Source organism: Chiloscyllium punctatum, chromosome 22, assembly GCF_047496795.1.
Source record: "Chiloscyllium punctatum isolate Juve2018m chromosome 22, sChiPun1.3, whole genome shotgun sequence".
Lineage (NCBI taxonomy): Eukaryota > Metazoa > Chordata > Chondrichthyes > Orectolobiformes > Hemiscylliidae > Chiloscyllium > Chiloscyllium punctatum.
The window spans coordinates 57,165,241-57,187,953 of NC_092760.1; the positions used below are offsets into that span (position 1 = coordinate 57,165,241).

The following is a 22,713-nucleotide window of genomic DNA, read 5'->3' on the forward strand; positions in this document are numbered from 1 at the left end:
CATTCATAGCTGAGGTACAACAAAAAAAAGGAATTAACTTGACTCTATTAGAAAACAGAATAATAGATTATTTAACTACTAAACAATAACTCTTCCAATGTAGTAACATCCTATAAACACATCCTTTGCAAAGACAAATTCAGTAAAATAGATTGTCTGTGTAATTCTAGCAGAAGGGAGAGAACCCCAGCCTTTAGTTGTAATAGAGAAAGGAATAAGAGCTTCATATCCAGCTTCAAGAAACTCCAGCACAATAGCTACTGAAAGTTAAAACTAAAAAGAAAAATGATGGTCATGTGGGAGCTTGACACTACCCATTCAAGGTACTTCCAATGTTCCAACTTTTAAAAAAAACCTATGGCCTTGCAAGCTTCTTACTTTTTGGCTTTGCAGCAGACTGCTCATCACCTCTGTCTCAACATTTCTTCATAAAAATGGAGAAGTACACCTGTTAAAGCCATTGTGTCATCATACCTGAAAAGAATGAACCATCAACATACAAAGACAGTTTCATTTTCAAAAACTTACACTCTTAATACAATATGATATGTATAATTAAATTGACTCTCAGCCAACTTATTATCCGTGCCAACTTCAGAGGGTTAAGTCTTTAAGGATGTTGTTTAATTGGAATAACATTTCCTCTATCTATATCATATGTAATTAGTTTAGTACTTCCCAACTTATTCTGATATATCTTCCCATGTGACTATAATTAGTCTTTCAAATTGTTTTGATTTTCCTCTAGAAGATAACTCAATAATTTACCCTAATTTTTTGAGACCTTCCTCATTGTCCAATTTAAGAAATGTCCAATACAGAATCATCTGAACTTGGTTCTTCATTCTGTGTAGTAACCAATAACATATTCTCCTTTTGCTTTCCTTCCCTATCAAAATACCTTTTGAGCATATTCACAATACAGAGTTTGTGAGATTTCTTTCTATCTGGTGTTCTTATCAAATAATTCACCTCACTGAATTTCCTTTTGATTTTATAAGACCCACTAAACATTGCCTTTAAAGGCTCAACTACCACTGGGTGTGATACAATCTCCACTATTAATGTTAGGAAATGTTGGTTTCTTGTCTGCTTCCTGTTTTCATCACATGCTGTGCAACTGTTAAATGCTATCTAGCCAGTTCACTCGCTTTATTTAACCTTTCCCTACAATTTGCCACATAGTCTAAACATGTGGTCTCTGAATTCTGACTCATTAATTTCTCATTAATTAATTTCAATAGTCCTCTCACCTCAAGCTCAAAAATTAGTTCAAATAGACAAATTTGGTTGATTCATTAGGTGCATCCTTAACTGCAACAAGTACAAATGGAATTCTTTTATACCAATCCACCGGATAGTCTTGACTACAAGCCCTCAGCGTAAACCCTTTAAAAGTTTGATGCCACCATTCTAATGCTCCCTGCAATTTTGGATGGAATGCAGTGGACTTGAATTGTTTTACTCCTAAGCTATCCATAACTCCCTTGAAATATTTTGATGTACAATTTGACCCTGGATCTGATTGTATTTCTGTGGATAGTTTGCATCTAGTAAAAGAAATTGAGGAACATTTCTGCATCCTTTTAGACATGATACTGTGTTATGGAATTACCTCTGGACACCTTGTAGACACATACATTATGGTCAACAAATACTGATTCCTTTTTGCTTTGGGTAGGGATCCTACACAATCCATTAAGATTCTTGTAAAGGGTTACTCAAATATGGAGATGGAGATGAGAATTAAGGGTGCTGTTTATCACCGCCTGAGGATATCCAATTACCTCACACATATGACATGTCTGGCAAAGGTCAAAGGCATCCTTATGCAGTCCAAGCCAATAAAAACGGTTTTGTATTTTGGTTTGAGTTTTCCTTACTGCCAAATGACCTCCGGCTGGTAATTCATGTACTACCCACAAGACCTTGTTTCTATTATCCACCAATAGTATAACTTGAAGTTCGGCCCATTTCTCATCTGCCTGAATATATGATGATCTCCATTTCCTCATCAAGACTCCATTCTGGAATACACTCAGATTCATTTTCTGTGTATGCTTATGATACAGCTGCTTTAGTTTTTCATCTTTCTGTTGTAATTCAGCTAATTTGTCTAAATTTAAAATATTTACTTTGTCCACCACCTGTTCTTGTTTTTTTTCTCAACCAGTTGATCAAACATAGTTTCTGATAATTGAGCTTCAACATCCTTATCTTTAGTCTTGGATTTCTCCTTCTGCTTCCACCTATGACTTTGAGACCTTGTTACCACACAGGCAGGAAAATCCCAGGATATCCTTCCTGTAACACCTCAGTTTCTTGATTTTCCACTGGCTGTTCAACCATAGTAGGCATCACACCCACCTGTGATCCAGCTATATTACTAAGGATAAACCAAAAGTTTCTCTATTACTCCTACCACCACTTCTCCACTTTTCACTTTTCACCAGACTCACTTCATATAATGGAACACTGCCCTTTCATGTTGAGTCCCACATATTACTACCTTTTCTGGTAATACTCCTTCTGAATTTTATATCTCCTCATCTTTCAAAGATAGACTTGCTCAGTATCTTTTAAAATTTTAATTTCTTTACCTGCTCCTCCTGGCATACGTGAGTAAACATTGCCCATGTAAGTAAATTCTTTCAAGGGATCTGGCACTTTCTTCTTAATCAACTTCTTTTGCAGCTTTAAAACTTCCATTGTGTTTTTCTTTACCACTTCTAACAAAATTCACTGGCTTATGTTGCTTATCCACATCTGTCTTCACAATACTTTTTCTAAGCCACCAACACTTCAACCTCACATGTCCTATTTCTTACAGTGAAAACACCTGAGCTTTTTTTACTTCTCTTTCCCCTCATGGGTTTCTTTTTTACCCTGTGGTATACTATCTTTACTATCTTCAATAAGATCTCCTTTTCACTTACCACCTGAATATTTCTCTTTTCCCCAATTTCTATCCCTCACAAATTAGAATTGATATCAGAAGCCAAACTTTGATTATAAACCAATTCTTAATCATAGGCCATTTCCACTGATAGACTGGCATTTTTAACTCTCTAATCTTCTACAAAGGGTTCTCACAACTTCAGGAAATAAATTTTTGAACTCCTCCAAAATAATCGGCTCTCTAAGAGCATCATACATTTGATCTGTTTTCAATGCCTTTCTCCAAAATTACTTTGTTTGATCCTTTCAAACTCTGTATATATTTGAGCAAGTTCCCTCCTTGCATTCCTGAAACGTTGTCCGTAGGCTTCTGGTATTGTCTCATCAAACGCCCCAGATACCTCCTTTGATAGTGTTGCAAATACCTCACTAGCTCTACCTACCTGGATCAAAAATACTCACATGGTCATTTCATTTGTTTAGCCAATTTACCAAATGAACTGATTAGGGATAGTCAAAATGTCTTTGTGTGTGGGAAATCATGTCTCTTGAATTTGATTGAGTTTTTTGAAGAAGTAACAAAGAGGATTGATGAGGGCAGAGTGGTGGACGTGATCTATATGGACTTCAGTAAGGTTTTCAATAAGGTTCCCAAAGGGAGACTGGTTTGCAAGGTTAGTTCTCATGAAATATAAGGAGAACTAGCCATTTGGACACAGAACTGGCTCAAAGGTAGAAGACACAGAGTGTGGTGGTGAAGGATTGTTTTTCAGACTGGAGGCCTAGGACCAGTGGAGTGCCACAAGGATTGGTGCTGGATCCACTACTTTTCGTCATTTATATAAATGATTTGGATGTGAACATAGGAGGTATAGTTAGTAAGTTTGTAGATGACACCAAAATTGGAGGAGTAGTGGACAATGAAGAAGGTTACCTCAGATTACAACAGGATCTTGATCAGATGATCCAAGGGGCTGAGGAATGACAGATGGAGTTTAATTTAGATAAATACAAGGTGCTGTATTTTGGGAAAGCAAATCTTAGCAGGACTTATGCACTTAATGGTAAGGTCCTAGGGAGTGTTGCTGGACAAAGAGAACTTGGAATGCAGGTTCATAGCTCCTTAAAAGTGGAGTCACAGGTAGATAGGATAGTGAAGAAGGCGTTTGGTATGCTTTCCTTTATTGATCAGAGTATTGAGGAGTTGGGAGGTCACGTTGCAGCTGTACAGGACATTGTTTTGGCAACTTTTGGAATATTGCGTGCAATTCTGTTCGTCTTCCTATCAAAAGGATGTTATGAAACTTGATAGGATTCAGAAAAGATTTACAAGGATGTTGCCAGCATTGGAGGATTTGAGTTACAGGGAGAGACTGAACAGGCTGGGTTTTTTTTCCCCTGGAGCGTCGGAGTCTGAGGGGTGACCTTATAAAGGTTTATAAAATCATGAGGGGCATGGATAGGATAAATAGACAAGTTCTTTTCGCTGGGGTGGGGGAGTCTAGAACTAGAGGGCATAGGTTTAGGGCAAGAGGGGGAAAATATAAAAAAGACATAAGAGCCAACATCTTTGTGTATGGAATGAGCTGCCAGAGGAAGTGGTGGCGGCTAGTACAATTGCAACATTTAAAAGGCATCCCAATGGGTATACGAATAGGAAGGGTTTGGAGGGATATGGGCCAGGTACTGACAGGTGGGACTAGATTGGGTTGGGATATCTGGTCGGCATGGACGGGTTGGACCAAAGGCTCTGTTTCCATGCTCAACATCTCTATGACTCCATGACTCTGAATGAAAAAGGCTTCGACATCCTTCTCATTTGGCAATGCTTGGACATACTTAAACAGATTCCCACTAGGCCTTTGGTAATGATGGGATTACACTCCATCATGGTCCTCATCACTACTCCTACTTTTCAACTCTACCTCCGTTTCAATTTGACTTTAAGTTTTCAGTTCCCACCTCTCTTTCTTCTGCTGGGGCCTTCCTTTCCTTTCCTTTTTCTTTGCAATTAAATTTTAGCCATTTCCAAAGAGTGCAATGGCATTTCCAGCTATCGTAAATGTTGAGCTATTGTTTCAATTACCTCCCTTTTTTGTATGGACAAAGGCAACTCCACTCCAGCTTGACTGCCAAATCAAAAGCATTATCTTGCTCACCTTCTGTAAAACTCCCAAAGTGACTTCTTCCACCCCCAGGAAACTCTTAGTGACTGAAAGAGCTATTATTACACAAGACACATCCTAGTTAAGCCAACCAAATTCAACACCCAAAATGGGTACACCAACATTTAGCACTCACTGCCTTTGAGTCCAATAATCCTAAACCTAACATGGAATTAGAGGTTTCGATCCCAACAAGAGCCCCAGTTATTATGGACCAGACCAAACTGCCTTAAAATATATGAAGATAAACTATACCCTAACGTTTTCTTCTTTTAAAGTTTCAGCAAGTGCCAGGCATTGCTTTTCAGATGCAATTTAATTGGTCAAACTACCATCCTTGAAGCAAAACACACTTAATTCATACACAATAGTTAAAATATAACAAAAGAAATTGGAATACCTTGACTCAATTAGAAAACTTTACAGAATAACAGATTACTTAACTACTAAATAGCAACTTTTCCATTATAGTAACATCCCGTAAACACACATTTAGCAAAGGCAAATTCAGTAAAAGAGCTTGTCTACATGCAACCCTAGCAGCAGGAGGAGAAGCCTAGCTTTTAGCTGCAACAGAGAGAGGAATAAGAGCTTCCACATCAGCTTCAAGACTCCAGCAACTGCTTCTAAAAGCTAAAACTGAAAAAAATCCAGGTTCTATGGAAGCATGCCTCCACCCATTCTGCAGTCCTCACTTCCACCTATTCAGACTGCTTCTATTATTCCAACTTTGAAACAAAACCCCAAGGCCTTTCAAGCTGTTGATTTTATTGGTTTTGTAGCAGACTGCTCAGCACCTCTGTCTCTAACTTCCTTCTTAAGAAAAGGACAAGACAAAATACATCTCTTAAAGCCATAGTATCATTACATAACCAAGAACAGAAATTGTTGGAGAAACTCAGCAGATCTGGCAGTATTTGTGGGAAGAAAGCAGCGTTATTATTTTAAGTCCAGTGACTCTTCATTAGAACGTTTAAATGTTCTCATCCTTGTTATCAATCCCTTGTTTGTGCTTTAAGCCTCAACAATGTGCAAACATGACAGACCAGTTTTAATTCTAAGGAGGAGTTTTACTTCCAATATTTTAAATCATCTGCTCACATCCTTCCAGTTTCTAGCTTTTGGTTTAGTTTCAGTTTCCTGCTGAAACTTGGTTTGATTAATAGCATAGTGAAGACAGAAAGAAACAGTCAAACATCTATTAATTGAACAATTGAATACTACTCAAGCCAAGGCATCTCCTCTCCCTATTTCTGTAACCTCTTCCAGCCCTTTTACAATTTGGAATATCTGCATTTTCTGAATTCGATCTTCTTGCAAATCTTCAATTGTAATTATTCCACCATTGACAGCAATATCTTCCCTTGCATTGGCTCTAAGCTCTGGAATTCCCTCTCCTTTCTCAACCTGACTTTTTCTTTTTAGACGCTCCTTAAAATTTATGACTTTGACCAAGTTTTCGCTCATCTGCCCTAAACTGCATAATATAGTTTGGTGTCAAATTTAATTTAATCACACTTCAGGAATTATGTTAAATGTGTTACATAAATGCATGTCACTGTTGAGGAAGTTGATTGCAGGATAAGCCATGGCTATGTCCAGTCCTGCCTTTACACAGCAGCTACATATGGATACTTTTTACAGTACTGTATCACCAAAAGGCAGCGAATAGTGAAATTGACATTTTTCTGCACTACCAGGGATCAGTTAATTTAGAACACAGTGAACAATCAACCCATAACTTTGTTTGTTTGCGAAATTCACTGTGCAACAAGTTTCTCAACCATGTGAACATCTCTTCAAGCCAGCAGTTTTAAACAAGGAATTGTATCATCGGTAGGTTCAACAAATAAGCACCTTTCACTTCAGCTTAAAAGCTTTGAAAACACCACAGCGATTTTGGGAATTTGAGGTGATGAGGTTGCAAGATCATCTGGAAACCCATCCACTGACTGCTGTGGAAATTGCTTTAACTTCTGGACCTTATTAATATATTATTAGTCAAATTGTATAATTGATAAATGTGACTGCCAATTTCTGGAAAATCAGGTAAGCCTATGCATGCGTGGAGAGAGTTATGGTGAACGAGATTCCAAGAGAGTCACTTAGTTCTGTCTCAACAAAGTACAGAAAAAAGAAATTGTCAAGACCTCTGGACAACCTGTTTTTCATCTGAATGACTTCCTTCTGATGAGAAAAACTCAGGTGATTCCCTACTCAGGCACAAGTCAAAATTGTAGTGAGTCCAACCCAATTGACTGACTCCACTCTAAAAATTTAACAAAGAGCCCTATGGTTTTCAATTCATTGCATTTGCCACCTGTACAGAACTGACTAAATTCAGATTCAGTACAAATTTGGTGAGAAATCAACAAAAAAAAACTCATCCCACCATTTATACTTGCATCAAATGGATAGAATTAAAATTCCTGCCTTCTGTCTTAGGCTCACATTAAAATATGAAGAACAGATTTGAAATCTCAATTTTTAGAGCTTATCTTCTCATTGAAATGCTTTCACATAGGGACTTGCTTCTTTCTTTAAAAAAAAACTGAAACAAAACATTAATAAAATTGTTGCAACCTCTCTAAAAAGTAATACTGATGAAATAACTATCTAAAGAGGCAAATCTTAATTATCATTTCAAATTGCATTCTATGAAAGCACAACAGTTCTTCAATCACCTTGTCTGCTGTGCCATGCAGCCTCATGAATCCATCATCAGCCTGTTAATTCATCAACAATTTCTTTGGCAAATGTGGTCAAAACATACAACCATAACCATCACTGCACAAAACTGTCAAGTTTTCCTACACCCTTTCTCTCAATGAGGTAATGTTGACTCACTGAGGTTGCACATGCAGGAAGGAACAGAGTGAATTAGGTGTCAAACCATGTTGCCAATGGCTCCCTAGTTTGTGATTTACTGCAACCTGACAGCTTTGCTGTTGTAATATGACTTATTCCTGCTATTGAGGGCAATCAAATTGTCACCGACTACAGTGCAAGAGTACAATCCTTGCTCAACTGTACAAAAATATCAGTAAAATGACAAACTAAGCTTATGCTCAAGAATAAAGTCATAATTACAGTTATTTAATTAGTACCCAGCAAACAAGGGTCAGGGAATCTCATGATTACAGTTATTCAATTAATGGCAAGAAACTTCAAGAAGCGGCATGAACACAGGGTTGAGAATTGCTGGATCTCTTGAAAAGACATTAACTGTCTTTTTCAGTCTATTTTTAATTATTATTGTCATCCATAGCTTGGTATTTCACTTCTATCTCAACTTCCAAGGATTTTTTAAATCCAATAATCCGGCAAATGGCCTTTCATAATCATTATGTACAACAGTACAGAATTGCCTCGAAAATGTTAAACTGAAGTTGTCATAGAGTCATAGAGTTATACAGCACGGAAACAGACCCTTTGGTCCAACTCATCCATGCTGACCAGATGTCCTCAATAAATCTGGTGCCTTTTTCCAGCATTTGCCCATATTCCTCTAAACTCTTCCTATTCATATACTCATCCAGATGCCTGTTAAATGTCGTAATTCTACCAGCCTCCACCACTTCCTCTGGCAGCTCATTCCATACATGCACCACTCTTGCGTGAAAAGGTTGGCCCTTTTAACTTTTAACTTTTTCCTCTCTCACCTTAAACCTATACGCTCCAGTTTTGGAGGATGGCACCCCTTGTCTCTTTACCCTATCTATTTCCCTCATGATTTCATAAACCTCCATAAGGTCACCCCTCAGCCTCTGCCGTTCCTGGGAAAATAGCCCCAGTATATTTGGCCTCTCCCTGTAGTTCAAACGTTCCAACCCCGGCAACATCCCTAATATCTTTCTGAACCCTTTCACAATTTGAGCCATTATTCCTATTCCACCATGTTATACTGGTAGCAGAAAATAATACTTCTTGGAATATTTGATTGAGTATTCTTTAAATTTTCATCTTCACCACCTTCAAGTCATCATAAGTTTTGAAAACAAAATTGTAGAAAACAAAGTAGTGAAAAATTGATCTTGTACATAAATGCAAGGTGCTGCATTTTGGGAAAGCAAATCTTAGCAGGAGTTATACACTTAATGGTAAGGTCCTAGGGAGTGTTGCTGAACAAAGAGACCTTGGAGTACAGGTTCATAGCTCCTTGAAAGTGGAGTCGCAGGTAGATACAATAGTTAAGGAGGCGTTTGGTATGCTTTCCTTTATTGGTCAGAGTATTGAGTACGGGAGTTGGGAGGTCATGCTGCGGCTGTACAGGACATTGGTTCAGCCACTGTTGGAATATTGCATGTAATTCTGGTCTCCTTCCTGTTGGAAAGATGTTGTAAAATTTGAAAGGGTTCAGAAAATGTTTACAAGGATGTTGCCAGGGTTGGAGGATCTGAGCTACAGGGAGAGGCTGAACAGGCTGGGGCCGTTTTCCCTGGGGCGTCGGAGGCTGAGGGGTGACCTTATAGAGGTTTGCAAAATTATGAGGGTCATGGATAGAGTAAATAGGCAAAGTCTTTTCCCTGGGGTCAGGGAGTCCAGAACTAGAGGGCATAGGTTCAGTGTGAGAGGGGAAAGACATAAAAGAGACCTACGGGGCAATGTTTTCACACAGAGGGTGGTACTAGTATGGAATGAGCTGCCAGAGGAAGTGGTGGAGGCTGGTACAATTCCAACATTTAAGAGGCATTTGGATGGGTATATGAATAGAAAGGGTTTGGAGGGATATGGGCCAGGTGCTGGCAGGTGGGACTAGATTGGGTTGGGATATCTGGTCGGCATGGACAGGTTGGACCGAAGGGTCTGTTTCCATGCTGTACATCTCTATGACTCTATGACTACATGAATGATTGCACACCTTTATATTCATTTCCTAGTCAAACTGGACTGCAATGTTACATCTGTTAATGGCTACTGACAGATGGACGTGTGGCAGAGTACATCAGCACTAACTGAAGTTTGTCATCAAAGAAAATGAAGTGTGACCCTTTGTTCTAATGTCAAATTAGTAAAACGCAAAAAGGGCTGCCACTGAAGTTTTGGTACAGAAAATCTCTATATAACTATTATTTTCTCTTGTAATAAGAGTACAACTAATAGAGAATGTGCCAAACAAACAAACAGTTTGATTGCCAACTTTTGACCTGTGCAGGATATGATGTACATCCAGTGGGATAGTATTTCACTCTATTTATGATATATCATTTACACTAAATCTCTCCTCTACATCACCCCATGTGCTTGTTTATTAATCTGACCATGGTATGCCCATTGTATTCAGCAACTTATCACACTTTGGGCAATGTATTGATTATTTTCTATGCATATTTAAGTGAATATTTAAGGTGATGTTTACCAACTTTGTTGAGACTTTAGAATAATTCCAAATTTACCAGAAAGGAATGAAAGCTTTACAAATTACCTGTCCTGGAACTTTTTTTTTGGAAAACAAGAGAAAGGGTTACTGTATGTTAGTATATTGCCAAGCAATATAAAATCGGACCGTTAAAACTATCATTATAAAAACAGAAATACAAACAAGCTGAGACAAGCTGAGAATTCATAAGGCCAAGTTAATGTTGGGTCTAAAAATATAATCTTGGTTTGAACTTCTTTTCATGCTGTGGAAAAATGTTGGGTACAATAGTGTGCTGTCAGAGGAACAATGTTTACATTGACAGGGGTTGGAGGGCTGAGTGCAGCGTATGAAAGCACAGGTTGTTCCCTTTGGAGCAAAATTTTCCTGAGTGAAAACCTGTGGCTCGCATACAGTTGAGACACAGTCTTTTTACAGGCGATGTGTAAAAACAGTCATTTGCCATAGTTTAACTTTCCATGATTTACAGCCCGCTTCGATTTTTTTTCGCCTGACGAAAGATAAGTTCGAGCCGTAACCTTGTGTTGGGGCCTATTACTGATAAGGTGAGCTTTATTAATGGTGGATAAACTTTTTTTTAAAATCAAGAGATACAGCAGGGATGGATAATCCTTGCACAACTGTAAAAGAGTTGATGTACTCTCGCAAAATCAAAAACTTAAGAAAATTAAAGCAGTTTTATCAGTAAAAGTACTGATTTCCCAAACAAAGATTGCTCATGGGTTAGCAAGGACATGAAACAGAAATGGCCTGTTTTTACATTGAAATCTCAAATTAAACCTCATTGTTCAAATACAGACAAAACATTTATTTTTTAAAATCTCTATTCCGATTCTTTTTATCTGTTGTTGCTGTGTAATGAATCCTAACTGGCTAGTCATTATTTAAAAGACCACTAGCTTTTAAAATCTTTTTGAATTTTAAGAATTATTCTATTGTGACTAGTCACTACTAAATAACTCTATGCTGTCCTCTAATAATCCATTATACCTTTTTGAAGGCAGTCAGTTAAAAAGAGTTGACTAATTTACTATTATGTTACTTTTATTAACATTTTGTTTTTTTTTCAAAAAGCCCTCAAAATGACACGGTGATAATTGGGAAAGGGATACCATCGCTTTAAACACAGCACAGCAGCACGCCTATCACCGAGGCAGCAGTACAAGTTACCGTGATATTAAATTACGTCAGGGTACGTTCAGCTCAGAACTGATTGCAATCATGAATGTCACTCATCTCCAAACCAGTCACATCGTCCCACAAAAATATTAAAATAAAACCACAGCACATTCTGAAATATTCAAATAGCGTGAATCAAGCAGACAATTTTGAGATTTATTACTGAGAAGGCAAAAATGTACTTGGAATTATTTTTAAAACATCTAACTGATAAACCTGACTGACCGGCTGACAAACTTGCCCACTAAACAACTGAGGTTCACTTACATAGAGTCGCCGTTCTCCCACTTTCCTTTTCTGCTTTGGCCTATCGCAGCATCCAGCACTTCAGAACTTGACGGCATAACACCTCAGGGTCGTCTTGCCTACCTTATGAATCACTGCAAGCCATTGTCACTGCGGCCGAGCTCTGCTTGAATCGCTGATTGAAATAAACCACCCCAAACCTTTTTCTTGTACTCATCCACAGGAAGGAAGGCGAGGGGGTGGGGGGCGGGGGTATGGATAAACTTATTCAGGGCTCCTTTGATCAATAAAAAGTAGCCTTTCCTCCTCACTAACCAAAAAAAGGAGAAAGATACAATTGATCCAAGGGTGAATAAGTGGCAAGTCTTTCGGAAGAATCAGTGCCTAACGTGGCTTCTGCCACTGCTGCCTTAGTTAAGCAAACTTTACAGCCAATCGAGCCATCATCCAATAGTGCCTATTTGCTGAGCAACAGTGGAGCTTTGTGGTTTGCCTCACAGTTGACAGTAAGTTATGAGCCCTTTGTGAGCGCAGGGGAAGGAAAACAGAGATCGGAATTTGGCAGGAAAATATAATACTGAATTCTCCTGTCTATGGAACCTGAATTTTCGTGAAAACAATCAAGCATTGTTGAAAGAAAGAAAAGCAACTTTGACAGATGAAATATAGAGGGGCCCTTCTAGGAAAACAGTAAACAAAGCGCCATTCAGGCCAGGTCCATTTTGTCATTTATAAAGATAGTTTCTTCTGTGTGGTGCGAGTTTACAGCAAAGAGCTCAAATTCAACAAATCAAGTGTAAAATCTCCCACAGCCCACAATAAAATGGCTAGCAAAAGAGAGAGAGTGAGAGAGAGATGATGCCAAAAGGAGGGGGGGGGGGGGGGAGGTGAAGAAAAAAAAACAAGTTTCTTTGATTGAGGGAATAATTAGTGGATAGGGTAAAAAGGAAATCTGTAAAAAAAACACACACACAAAAAGGCAAGCCAAAATCAAAATGCTAACAATTGCAAATTAAACTTGGCGAATTTAGCCAGCCACCGGAAAGGAGATGAACGCAGAACATCATTGCATGCAGAAATGTGAAAAGGAAGTAGGCATCGTGACCATTGTTTGGAGCACTGTGCCTTATTTTGTGGACTCTAGCGCATCGATTAACCATGAAGTCATTGCTGGCAACAGAAAGCCAGATACTTGAATTGGTACCACTGCCCTTCAAACATCTGGGATGCTTCAACAGAGTGGGCCAATGTTCCTCCACAAACCTTGTATCCTTTTCTAAAAACAAAAAAAAGTGCAAGTTTGAACTGGGTTCAGGCACACATACTGAAAAAGAAAGACTCTCAGCATGTCGCACAAAGAAAAGAGGTTTTGTGCCCTTTTCGTGCACAAATCATAATTAGATTTCTGCTGAGACAAATTGAGGAAATTACCTTGAACACTATTTCGATTAAACTCCTCTGTACTCATAACAGAATGGACAATAGTTCATTAGTTACGGCAAGGCCCTCCTCTACTTACGTTGTTCTGAAAAATTGATCTAATTTGACTAAAAATAACAAGAAATGGACATTTGGCCTTCCCGTTGTTGTTGCTGGAATTAACTGTCAACACTTTGCAGCAAAGAAAGTCCAAGGAGAGAGAATTTTACTGCCATAGTCCACTGACACATCACTTGTTAAAATCAAATACTAACTGTTCTACCCATAGCAGACCAAAACAGCCATAGTTATTAATGAAATGAAAAGCCTTGCAGACCACACCCATTATTCTTAGTAGACTGAAGTCTTGTATTATGCAAATAAAACAACATGAAGTAAAATAATGGATATAGGCAGCTATTAATTACAGAGAATGATATATTTAGTAAAATTATTTAAGAAATTTAAAGCAAGGAAAACTGATGGAAAATGTTTCATATTCCTTCAATTTGTCACTGATAATTAGTAAAAAGATTTAATTTAAAACATTTAATTAGGGAAATTATGAAGCTACCTATGTTGGAGTGTGCATTAGTGAGCATTTAGCACTGGAGCTTATATGATGCCAACAATAGTAAACTATATGCAGAAGAGCTGGAAAACTCTTTGTTATAGTGAAATCCTGTAACATAATCAGTACAAAAAATAGATGTGACTTTGAGTATGAGTAAAACTACACTTAATATCTGAAACTGGCTTAAACTGATCAAGGTTGTTATATGGTGATATTTATTTAAAAAATGCTTTTCCATGTAATGTAATCAAAAGCCTAAATCAATGCATACAAGAAAACAGATAATGGTGAGTGTTAGCGTGGCATTTGAAGTCATGTGTAGGTAATGGCTATATCTAACTATATTGACTGACTATGAAATATAATTTTTATTTCCTTGAACTAAAGAGAATGAACTTATTAGAAAATTGCAGGTGAATTGTCCTTTACTTTTGTTGCAGTATCACCCAGCTAATATTAGAGTTAAGTTTAAGATGGTTTATCTAGTTCTCAGTGCCAGCAATTATGCCTGTAAATGAGTCCTCCCTCCTTAAAAACTGGAGCATGACTTCATGTAGACAATATCTGGTAATGTATTATTGGCCAAAACCCAAACAGAAACCCACATTATTGCAATTAACTTACTAAATTCACCTAAGTCTTCTCACATTCTCTTAATATTTTCATTGCAGAAAAGCACTCTATCAGACAATATGAATTAGGGCACAACCTAGAAATTGCTTATATAGACGTAGACAGTAGTGGAAAATCAATATAACAGATTTGACTGATTATAGAACTTGTGACTCATTTCTCATTAGATACAAAATGTAAAGAACTTACATTTTACTCCATTCTTAACAAACATCTGGGATATAACTTACACATGAGGTTTAATCTATTAGCATAGAGTATCCAGCCCCTGTAATGATGGTATTGGAAGAACTAGTGTACTGGGAAAAGGCGATCACATTTATCCTGTGAATCAACAACTAATACCTACAGAGCTATCCATCAAAGAATATAACACCTCTCCCTTCAGAAAAGTCTCATCTTTCACCATATCTTTAATATAAAAATCAAATAGACAATGGAGAACAAAAAATATCTGATACACAAGCAGATACATCCATCCCTCACTGTAGAATTTAGAGACTCACTGAGACTGTCTCCATCAAATAGGAAAATAAACTGATGATCTGCTCGCTTTAATAGACTGAGATCTATCACAAACGGCTTCCAGTGAAATCAATGCTAATGGTTTGCAATTAAAAGTGCTACCACATTGAGGTTGACTAGATTGATTGCCAGAATCTGTGGAACAGTTTTCCATAACACAATTTGAGTCATACACAAAATGTGTGAATTCTATCCCAGCCAGGTATACTCTAGCTGCCTGCTGTACCCCAAATTTAAAGTGTCCTTCCACGTTTCATAAATAGCTATTAAAAATGTGGGCATTTATACAATTCAAAATGTATAGATGTCCTTCTCTGTCACAGTAATATCATACAGCAAACCTTTGACCATAACATATGAAGGTTAACTACCCTTATTTATCAAGAAAAAAATGAAACTGATGCTCCCTAAGAAAAATTTATTTTGTTGCTTACACAGAGTAGATATTTAAAGACATTTGTCGTACTACAAGACAAAATCTCCATAGGACCAAATCAGGGTGTTCATCACAACACCTAGAAGAGCCTATACTAATTTCCCCAACATTTTCAAAGTTGAATTCACTATCAAAATGATTTAAACACATCACATCAGCTCAAAATATGACTTTGAAAAATATAATGTTTGGAAAAATAATATTGGACCATTTAGGTTAAGTCACTGAAAGTGGAGAAGTGCAGAAGTTCAACAGGTCCAATTTGATTCACTAATTACAAACTTTGTCATTATATCCTTAAACTCTAAACCTTAATACCTGTGATCAGCTGTGATATGAATAGTGTCAGCAGAGTGCATTATTCCCCCATCTTACCGTGCTTCTCTCTTGCTCTCTCTATCTGGCTCAAGCATGCTTAAATAACTAGTGTAAACAGGCAAAGGCAAATAGCTTGTGAAGGCCGGGCAAATATTTGAAAAGCAAAAGAGATTCTGTTTCTATCTCCAGATCAGCCTCCCCTTTAGCCTTTGCTGTGAAGGTTTTCCAGAACACTATGGCAGATGTGCCTTTCACAGCCTGCGGAATGTACAACCAATCTACAAACAATAGCTAGGGACTAACAAAGGTCAACTTTTGCAATCCACCAGTTAAGTGATAACAAAACAGGTCATAAAACAATGCAGCCAGTTTGAGCATCATTCAAAATTTTATGAAGAACCTGGTGAGGAGATCATTTATTCAAATTATACAAACCCATCATAAGTAGTCTTAATTGGAATCAGAAGTGGTTATTTCTAAAGAAGTGCAAAACATATATATGCTGGTTTTGCCTTATCATGTTTGCACTATTTATTTCTCTATAGCATAATCACCTACATTGAAACAAAACAAAATGTTCATTAATTTAAAAGATTCAGCTTTTTGCATTACTGATTTGAAAAATAAACAATTTATGTATTGACTGAGATATAATTTCCATAATGTTATACTTGTTAATAAATTTCCTGGTACCATACTAGGCCATACAATGTGGGAAGATTCAAAGCAATCCTTTAAAATACCCTCGATCTGCAGTAATTTCATTGATCTTAGCGAGGGTGATTAAAAAATAGATCACTGCATCTGGTCCTGGTGTGCTGGTGTGATAAAAGAGAAAGCTTGCCATGTTTCCTATTATCTATCAACCAAAGCGATTCCTGAATTTGGTCATTGCTTATACTCATACAAGAATAAGAGGATGGTGGAATGACAGCCCTCCAAACCTCGGGGGAAGAGAAGCACAACTAGCCAAGGAATGTTGGTGCTAAGGCATGGAACTCTTCCCATTTCAGACACCCACTGTCAGCACCAAAGACTCCCAGGTCAGTAAATAAATTATAAATAAATTCATCTGTTCAGCCCAATATAGTTCATTTCCCACAACCATCTGGTTGTCATAATTTTCCTTTACAGACAAAATAAAGTTTAGACAGTTGGATTACATTTGCTAAGATTCAACTTGTTTCAGTTTGGAGAGATACATGGAATTTACCTGGCATATAAGCACTAAATAAATCTTCACTTGAGACACTTGCAGTTAAAAGTCAGTTGGTCCAAGTCAACCTTTATTATACAGTAATATGGTGACAGGAAAAGTTTGAAACACAATTTCATTACAAGTGCTATGTCATCTGATCTCTCTATATTTATAAATCCTCTCAGACAATATACTGCCAGTGATGACATCTTCAAGACTGTTGGCAAAATGAACAAGATATTCAATTGTCACCCATCAAACGAGAGTATTAATCTGGTCCTTCTCAATGTTTCTTGGTTAATCCTTATTTATAGAATAAACTAATCATAGTTACATCCCATAGTTATTCTTTCCATGCTGTGCTTTATCCTACTGAATAACATTCACAGGTTCCACTGATCTTAGAACAGCCTCTATATTTGCTGCATATCATTTTGTAGGTTTTGATACATCAGGCGATTTCTGGAAGTCTGGTTATTTCCAGTTGGCTACCATTAATGAGTTCCATAGCCCCTCAATAGATAACTTGTACTTACCCCCACTGTTTCCCACCAATATTCTCTACATTGCCATGCTTGCTTATTAAACAGTTTTAGTTAGACCATGTGAATAATTTTGCCTATTCTGTTACTTCCCCGATATGAACACCGATTCCTCCACATCATGTTCTCCAGACAGCATTCTCAGTGTATCTTATTGTATTCATTTTATTCATTCATGGGGTATGACTGTCAGTTATGTCCCGCATTTGTTACCAAAGTCTAATTGCTCACAGAGTCAACAATGTTAGTGTAGGTTTGGAATTATATGTGGGCCATGCCAGGTAAGGATAACATATTTCTTTGAAGGAAATGAGTTGACTCAGTTGGCTTTTACATTAGCTTTATTGATTTCAAATTTCACCATCTGCCATGGTGGGATTCAAACTCATGACCCCAGAACAATAGTCAGTAGTTCTGGATAGTCCAGTGATGTTACCACTATGCTACCACCTCCGCACCTTACTGGATCTCCCATTGCTGTCCATTATGCAATTCCCAATCCAGCATCATCAGTTTCTTCCAGATCATCATAATGTTGCCAATGAAATAAAATGTTTCCATGTCTAAGTGAGTGGGCGAAATATAGTAGAAGGAATTCACAATGTGAAGGAAATGTTAGGTCATTCATTTTGGATTTGAAGACAAATTGAAATATTTTTAGAATGATGAGATGATTATAGACTTTGGAGGAGAGGAGAGGTTTTGGGTAATGGATACAGAAATCACAAAAAGCTAGTGCATGGATACAAAAAGTAATCAGAAAATGAACAAACAATTGGCCTTTATCTCAGTGCAGGAAAGGTGAAATACAACATGCAGGAAGTGACGCTTTAGACATATAGAACTTTCATCAAACTCTATGTGGAGTACGGTCTTCAGTTTTCTGCACCAGAGGGTACACTGCAGAGTCTTAGAGTCATGGAGTCATAGAGGTGTACACGAAGGAAACAGACCCTTCACTCCAACTCGACCATGCAACCAGATATCCAAAATTAATCTTGTCCCATTTGCCAGCACTTGGCCCATATCCCTCTAAACCCTATCTATTCATATACACATCCAGCTGCCTTTTAAATGTTGTAATTATACCAGCTTCCACCACTTTCTCTGACAGCTCATTCCTGACATACACCAACTTCTGTGTGAAAAGGTTTCCCCTTAAATTCCTTCTAAATCTTTTCCATCTCACCCTAAACCTAAGCCCTCTAGTTCTGGAATCCCACACCCCAGGGAAAAGACCTTGTCTATTTACCCTATCCATGCCCCTCATGATTTTATAAACCTCTATAAAGTCACCCCTCAGCCTCCGACACTCCAGGGAAAACAGCCCCAGCCTATTCAACCTCTCCCAATTGCTCAAATCCTCCAACACTGGAAAGATTATTATAATTTTTTTCTGAACTCTTTCAGGTTTCACAACATCCTTCCAATCAGAGGGAGACCAGAATTGCACACAATATTCCAAAAGTAGCCCAACCAATGTCCTGTAAAATTACAACGTGACCTCCCAACTCCTATACTCAATGCTCCGACCAATAAAGGAAAGCATATCAAAAGCCTCCTTCACTATCCTATCTACCTGTGACTCCACTTTCAAGGAACTATGAACCTGCACTCCAAGGTCTCTTTGTTCAGCAACACTCCGTAGGACCTTACCATTAAGTCTATAAGTCCTGCCCTAATTTGCCTCTCCCAAATACACCATCTCACACTTATCTAAATTAAACTCCATCTGCCACTCCTTGGCCCATTGGCCCACCTGATCAAAATCCCGTTGTTCTCCAAAGTAACCTTCTTCACTGTCTACTACACCTCTAATTATGGTGTCATCTGCAAACTTACTAACTGTACCTCCTATATTCACATCCAAACCACCAGAATGATGCCAAAATGTAAAGGGTTGAATTTTGAGGACAGGGTGTATTACATTTAGCTATATTCCCTTGCATTTAGAATGCTGAGAGTAATAAGATGAGACACTCAAATGTTAAGGGAATTCATAGATTACATTGGTTACATGGCACAAGAACAGGCCACTCTACCCACATATTTTGTGTCAGTGATAATTCTCCACTCATGCCTCCTCCCATCTCAATTAAAAATACCATCACAAATTGTAATTCCCTCAGTTAAAGTCCGGAACTGAGTCAATCAAGAGCCTCCACCCTCCCCAAATATTGAATAATCCTTCCACAAAGCTGTTTACTGTCTCTGTCTCTCCCGTATACCTAAGCAGATTTTTTTCATATTTGTAAGTCAAAATATCAGAATTTTAAAAAAGATTCTGGTAAATATTCTGTGATATTCTTTGGGGGCCATGCCATTAATAATGGACATGCCACTATAACAATAGGAAAACTGAACAGTAGGTATTCAGAGTTATTTGTTCAAAGGATTGGAATCCAGCAGTTGTACCATTACACTTTATGCTATAAAAATCATGAGGTTGAATAAACATGTTGGAAAAAAAATCCAACGTTGTGCACATAGAGACAGATATAACTACAATCAAATATTTTTGGTGGCTAGTATCAAAATTAAGGACGGAGACTAATTGGGCCAACTGCTCTGCTTTTGCCTTGTATGTTTTATGTAAATTATAATTATGTTTCACAAAATGTTGCCAAACATAAATCTGAATTCTGTTTCAAAAAGATGAAAGAACGACTTAGTAAATGAAAACTGTATGGAGCCGTAGAAGCCTGGCTGTCTACTGGTTCAAATATAGCTTCTTGCTAGGTTAGCTGATGTGAGCTGGATAAATGGCATGGCTACTGCAGTCGACCTCATTGTTCTGATCGACAGGAAGAATTTTTTAAAAATGCCTGATGTGGCGCTATCAGAATCAGTACCCACTTCTGAGCCACAATGATGCCAGGTGGTCTAAAGTATCTGCATGATTACTTAGAATCATAGAGTCATAGAGATGCACAGGACAGAACTCATCCATGCCGACCAGATAGCTCAACCTAATCTAGTCCCACTTGCCAGCACCCAGCCCATATCCCTCCAATTCTATTCATATACCTATCCAGATACCTTTTAAATGTTGCAATTGTACTAGCCTCCACCACTTCCTCTGGCAGCTCCTTCCATACACACACCACCCTCTGTGTGAAAAAGCTGCCCCTTAGGTCTCTTTTATACCTTTCCCCTCTCAACCTAAATCTACGCCCTCTAGTTCTGGACTCTCCCACTCCAGGGAAAAGATTTTGTCTAATTGTCTTATCCATGCCCTTCATGATTTTAGAAACATCTGTAAGGTCACCCTTCAGCCTCTGATGCTCCAGCCCCAGCCTATTCAACCTCTCCCTATAGCTCAAATCCTCCAACCCTGGCAACACCCTTGTAAATCTTTTCTAAACCATTTCAAGTTTCACAACATCCTTCCGATAGGAAGGAGACCAGAATTGCGCACAATATTCCAAAAGTGGCCGAACCAACGTCCTGTACAGCTGCAACATGACCACCCATCTCCTATACTCAATTAATTGCATGTATTTTACTTTGAGAACACCTTGGATGCAGTTGAAATTTGCAGAGTGCAAACTCATAGGAATAATTTACACGTATTGCTCTTTGATCAGTTGGTTTTTCAGGAAATTGTACAACTCACCCAATAAATGTGGAAGGCATGAAATTCATAGGGTTTTAAAAACTATAAGTAACTGACATTGTAAAAATTAATGCCACATAATATAACTGCAATTCCATACATTTCGTCCTGGCTGCAAGAAATGAAAAGAGAAAACATTGGAAATACTCAGATGGTCAGGTAGCATCTGTAGCGAAAGAAACATTTATTATTTAAGTTGACGCACTTCTGAACTGATGCAGAACCATCAATCTAAAAGGCTAACACTGTTTTCCTCCCCATACATGCTACTAAATCAGTTAAATATTTACATTATCATCTGTTTTAATCAAAATTTTCCAGCATCTACAGTATCTTGTCCTTGTACTGGAATACAAAGTGTTGGCTCCTTGCAATTTGTGATTGACTGCAATTTCATACCTAAATATTATAGCTGAATCAGCTAGAACAGCTGGGTATTAATGACCAACCGATAATGTTAACAACTAAGCAACTGAATAAGCACAGATTCTTCACATGAAACTGCTTTATAGTAATTTAAGCAAGTTGTGTTCTCAATTGCAACCATCCTTTTAAAAACTATTTTATACAGAATTTTTTAAATATATCGTATTGAGGTTAAGGTGTCTCCAAGACTGGACAGGTGGTCCTGTTGCTGAATTTAGTTCAATTTCCGACAGAATTCTTTGAGTTCTAGATAGGTTTGGACTTAACTGTGATACCCCATCCAGTCATAAATTGTGTTCTGCAACATCAGTTGGGTGAGATAAAACAATCAGTACCAACAGCATCATACAGCACCTTCATGTCTTAGAGAGAGGAGAAAATTGAAGAGGAATAAAAGCCATGCACATCAATATCTTCCAAACAACAGTTGACTCTTAAAGGGCAGATAAAGTCTCATTATGTAGTGTAGTGCTGCATGTTAATATTTAGATCATAGAAATTCCATCATCACACAGGAAACAAAAGTTAATAAAGTTATTTAAAGTCTTCAATCCTCTCTCTCCCAGTGAAGGACATTAGTGTGGGGCACTGTCACATGCGGCAGTTGTTTATTATGTTGGCAATACACAAGACATTTGGATTTTACAGAGAGCCATTGTATTTTCAGCAGACATCAGTTTATTCCAGGGCAGCTTGCAGCTGGCTTGGAGAATAAAGAATTGTAGCAACAATTATGTATGAGCAGCAGACACAGGAGTTGACTATTATAAAAGCAGGAACTATTTTGGAATTTCAGAACTTTCCTTAACAAATCAAAGAACTTTTACTCTCATTGTTTCCATTTAAAACGAACAAAGTTAAATTTCTTCAAAGATTTTTAGAAGTTTTGTCAATACATTTTACATATTCAAAGTGTTCCATAACACATTTTGTAGTGTTGCATCAATGCCAATTTATGGTCATTTAGGACCAAAAGAAATAGGATCAGGAGTAGGCTGATTGGCCTTTCAATTCAATTCTGCCATTCAATAGAGTCATAGCTGATCTGATACTCCTCACTTCCATTTTCTTGCCCTTTCTCCAAACCCCTTTATTCCTTTCCTGAATTCATCTATATCAGCCTTAAATATACACAAGAACTCTGCCCCCACAGATCTC

General features: G+C 37.8%; 1 protein-coding gene across 13 annotated transcripts in view; it reads right to left on the bottom strand.

Annotated features, from left to right (window-relative positions):
• sox6 (SRY-box transcription factor 6) overlaps positions 1 to 22,713 on the bottom strand; it is a 641,917-nt gene that overhangs the window by 407,395 nt on the left and 211,809 nt on the right. For 2 of the 13 annotated variants that reach the window (XM_072592370.1, XM_072592369.1), the window contains exon 1: positions 11,890 to 12,296. The exons of the other annotated variants lie outside the window; for them this stretch is intronic. In XM_072592370.1, the coding sequence (XP_072448471.1) occupies positions 11,890 to 11,966 (77 nt within the window). In that variant the 5' untranslated portion in view covers positions 11,967 to 12,296. Of the gene's footprint in view, positions 1 to 11,889; positions 12,297 to 22,713 lie in introns of those variants that run through there. 13 annotated transcript variants of the gene reach the window in all.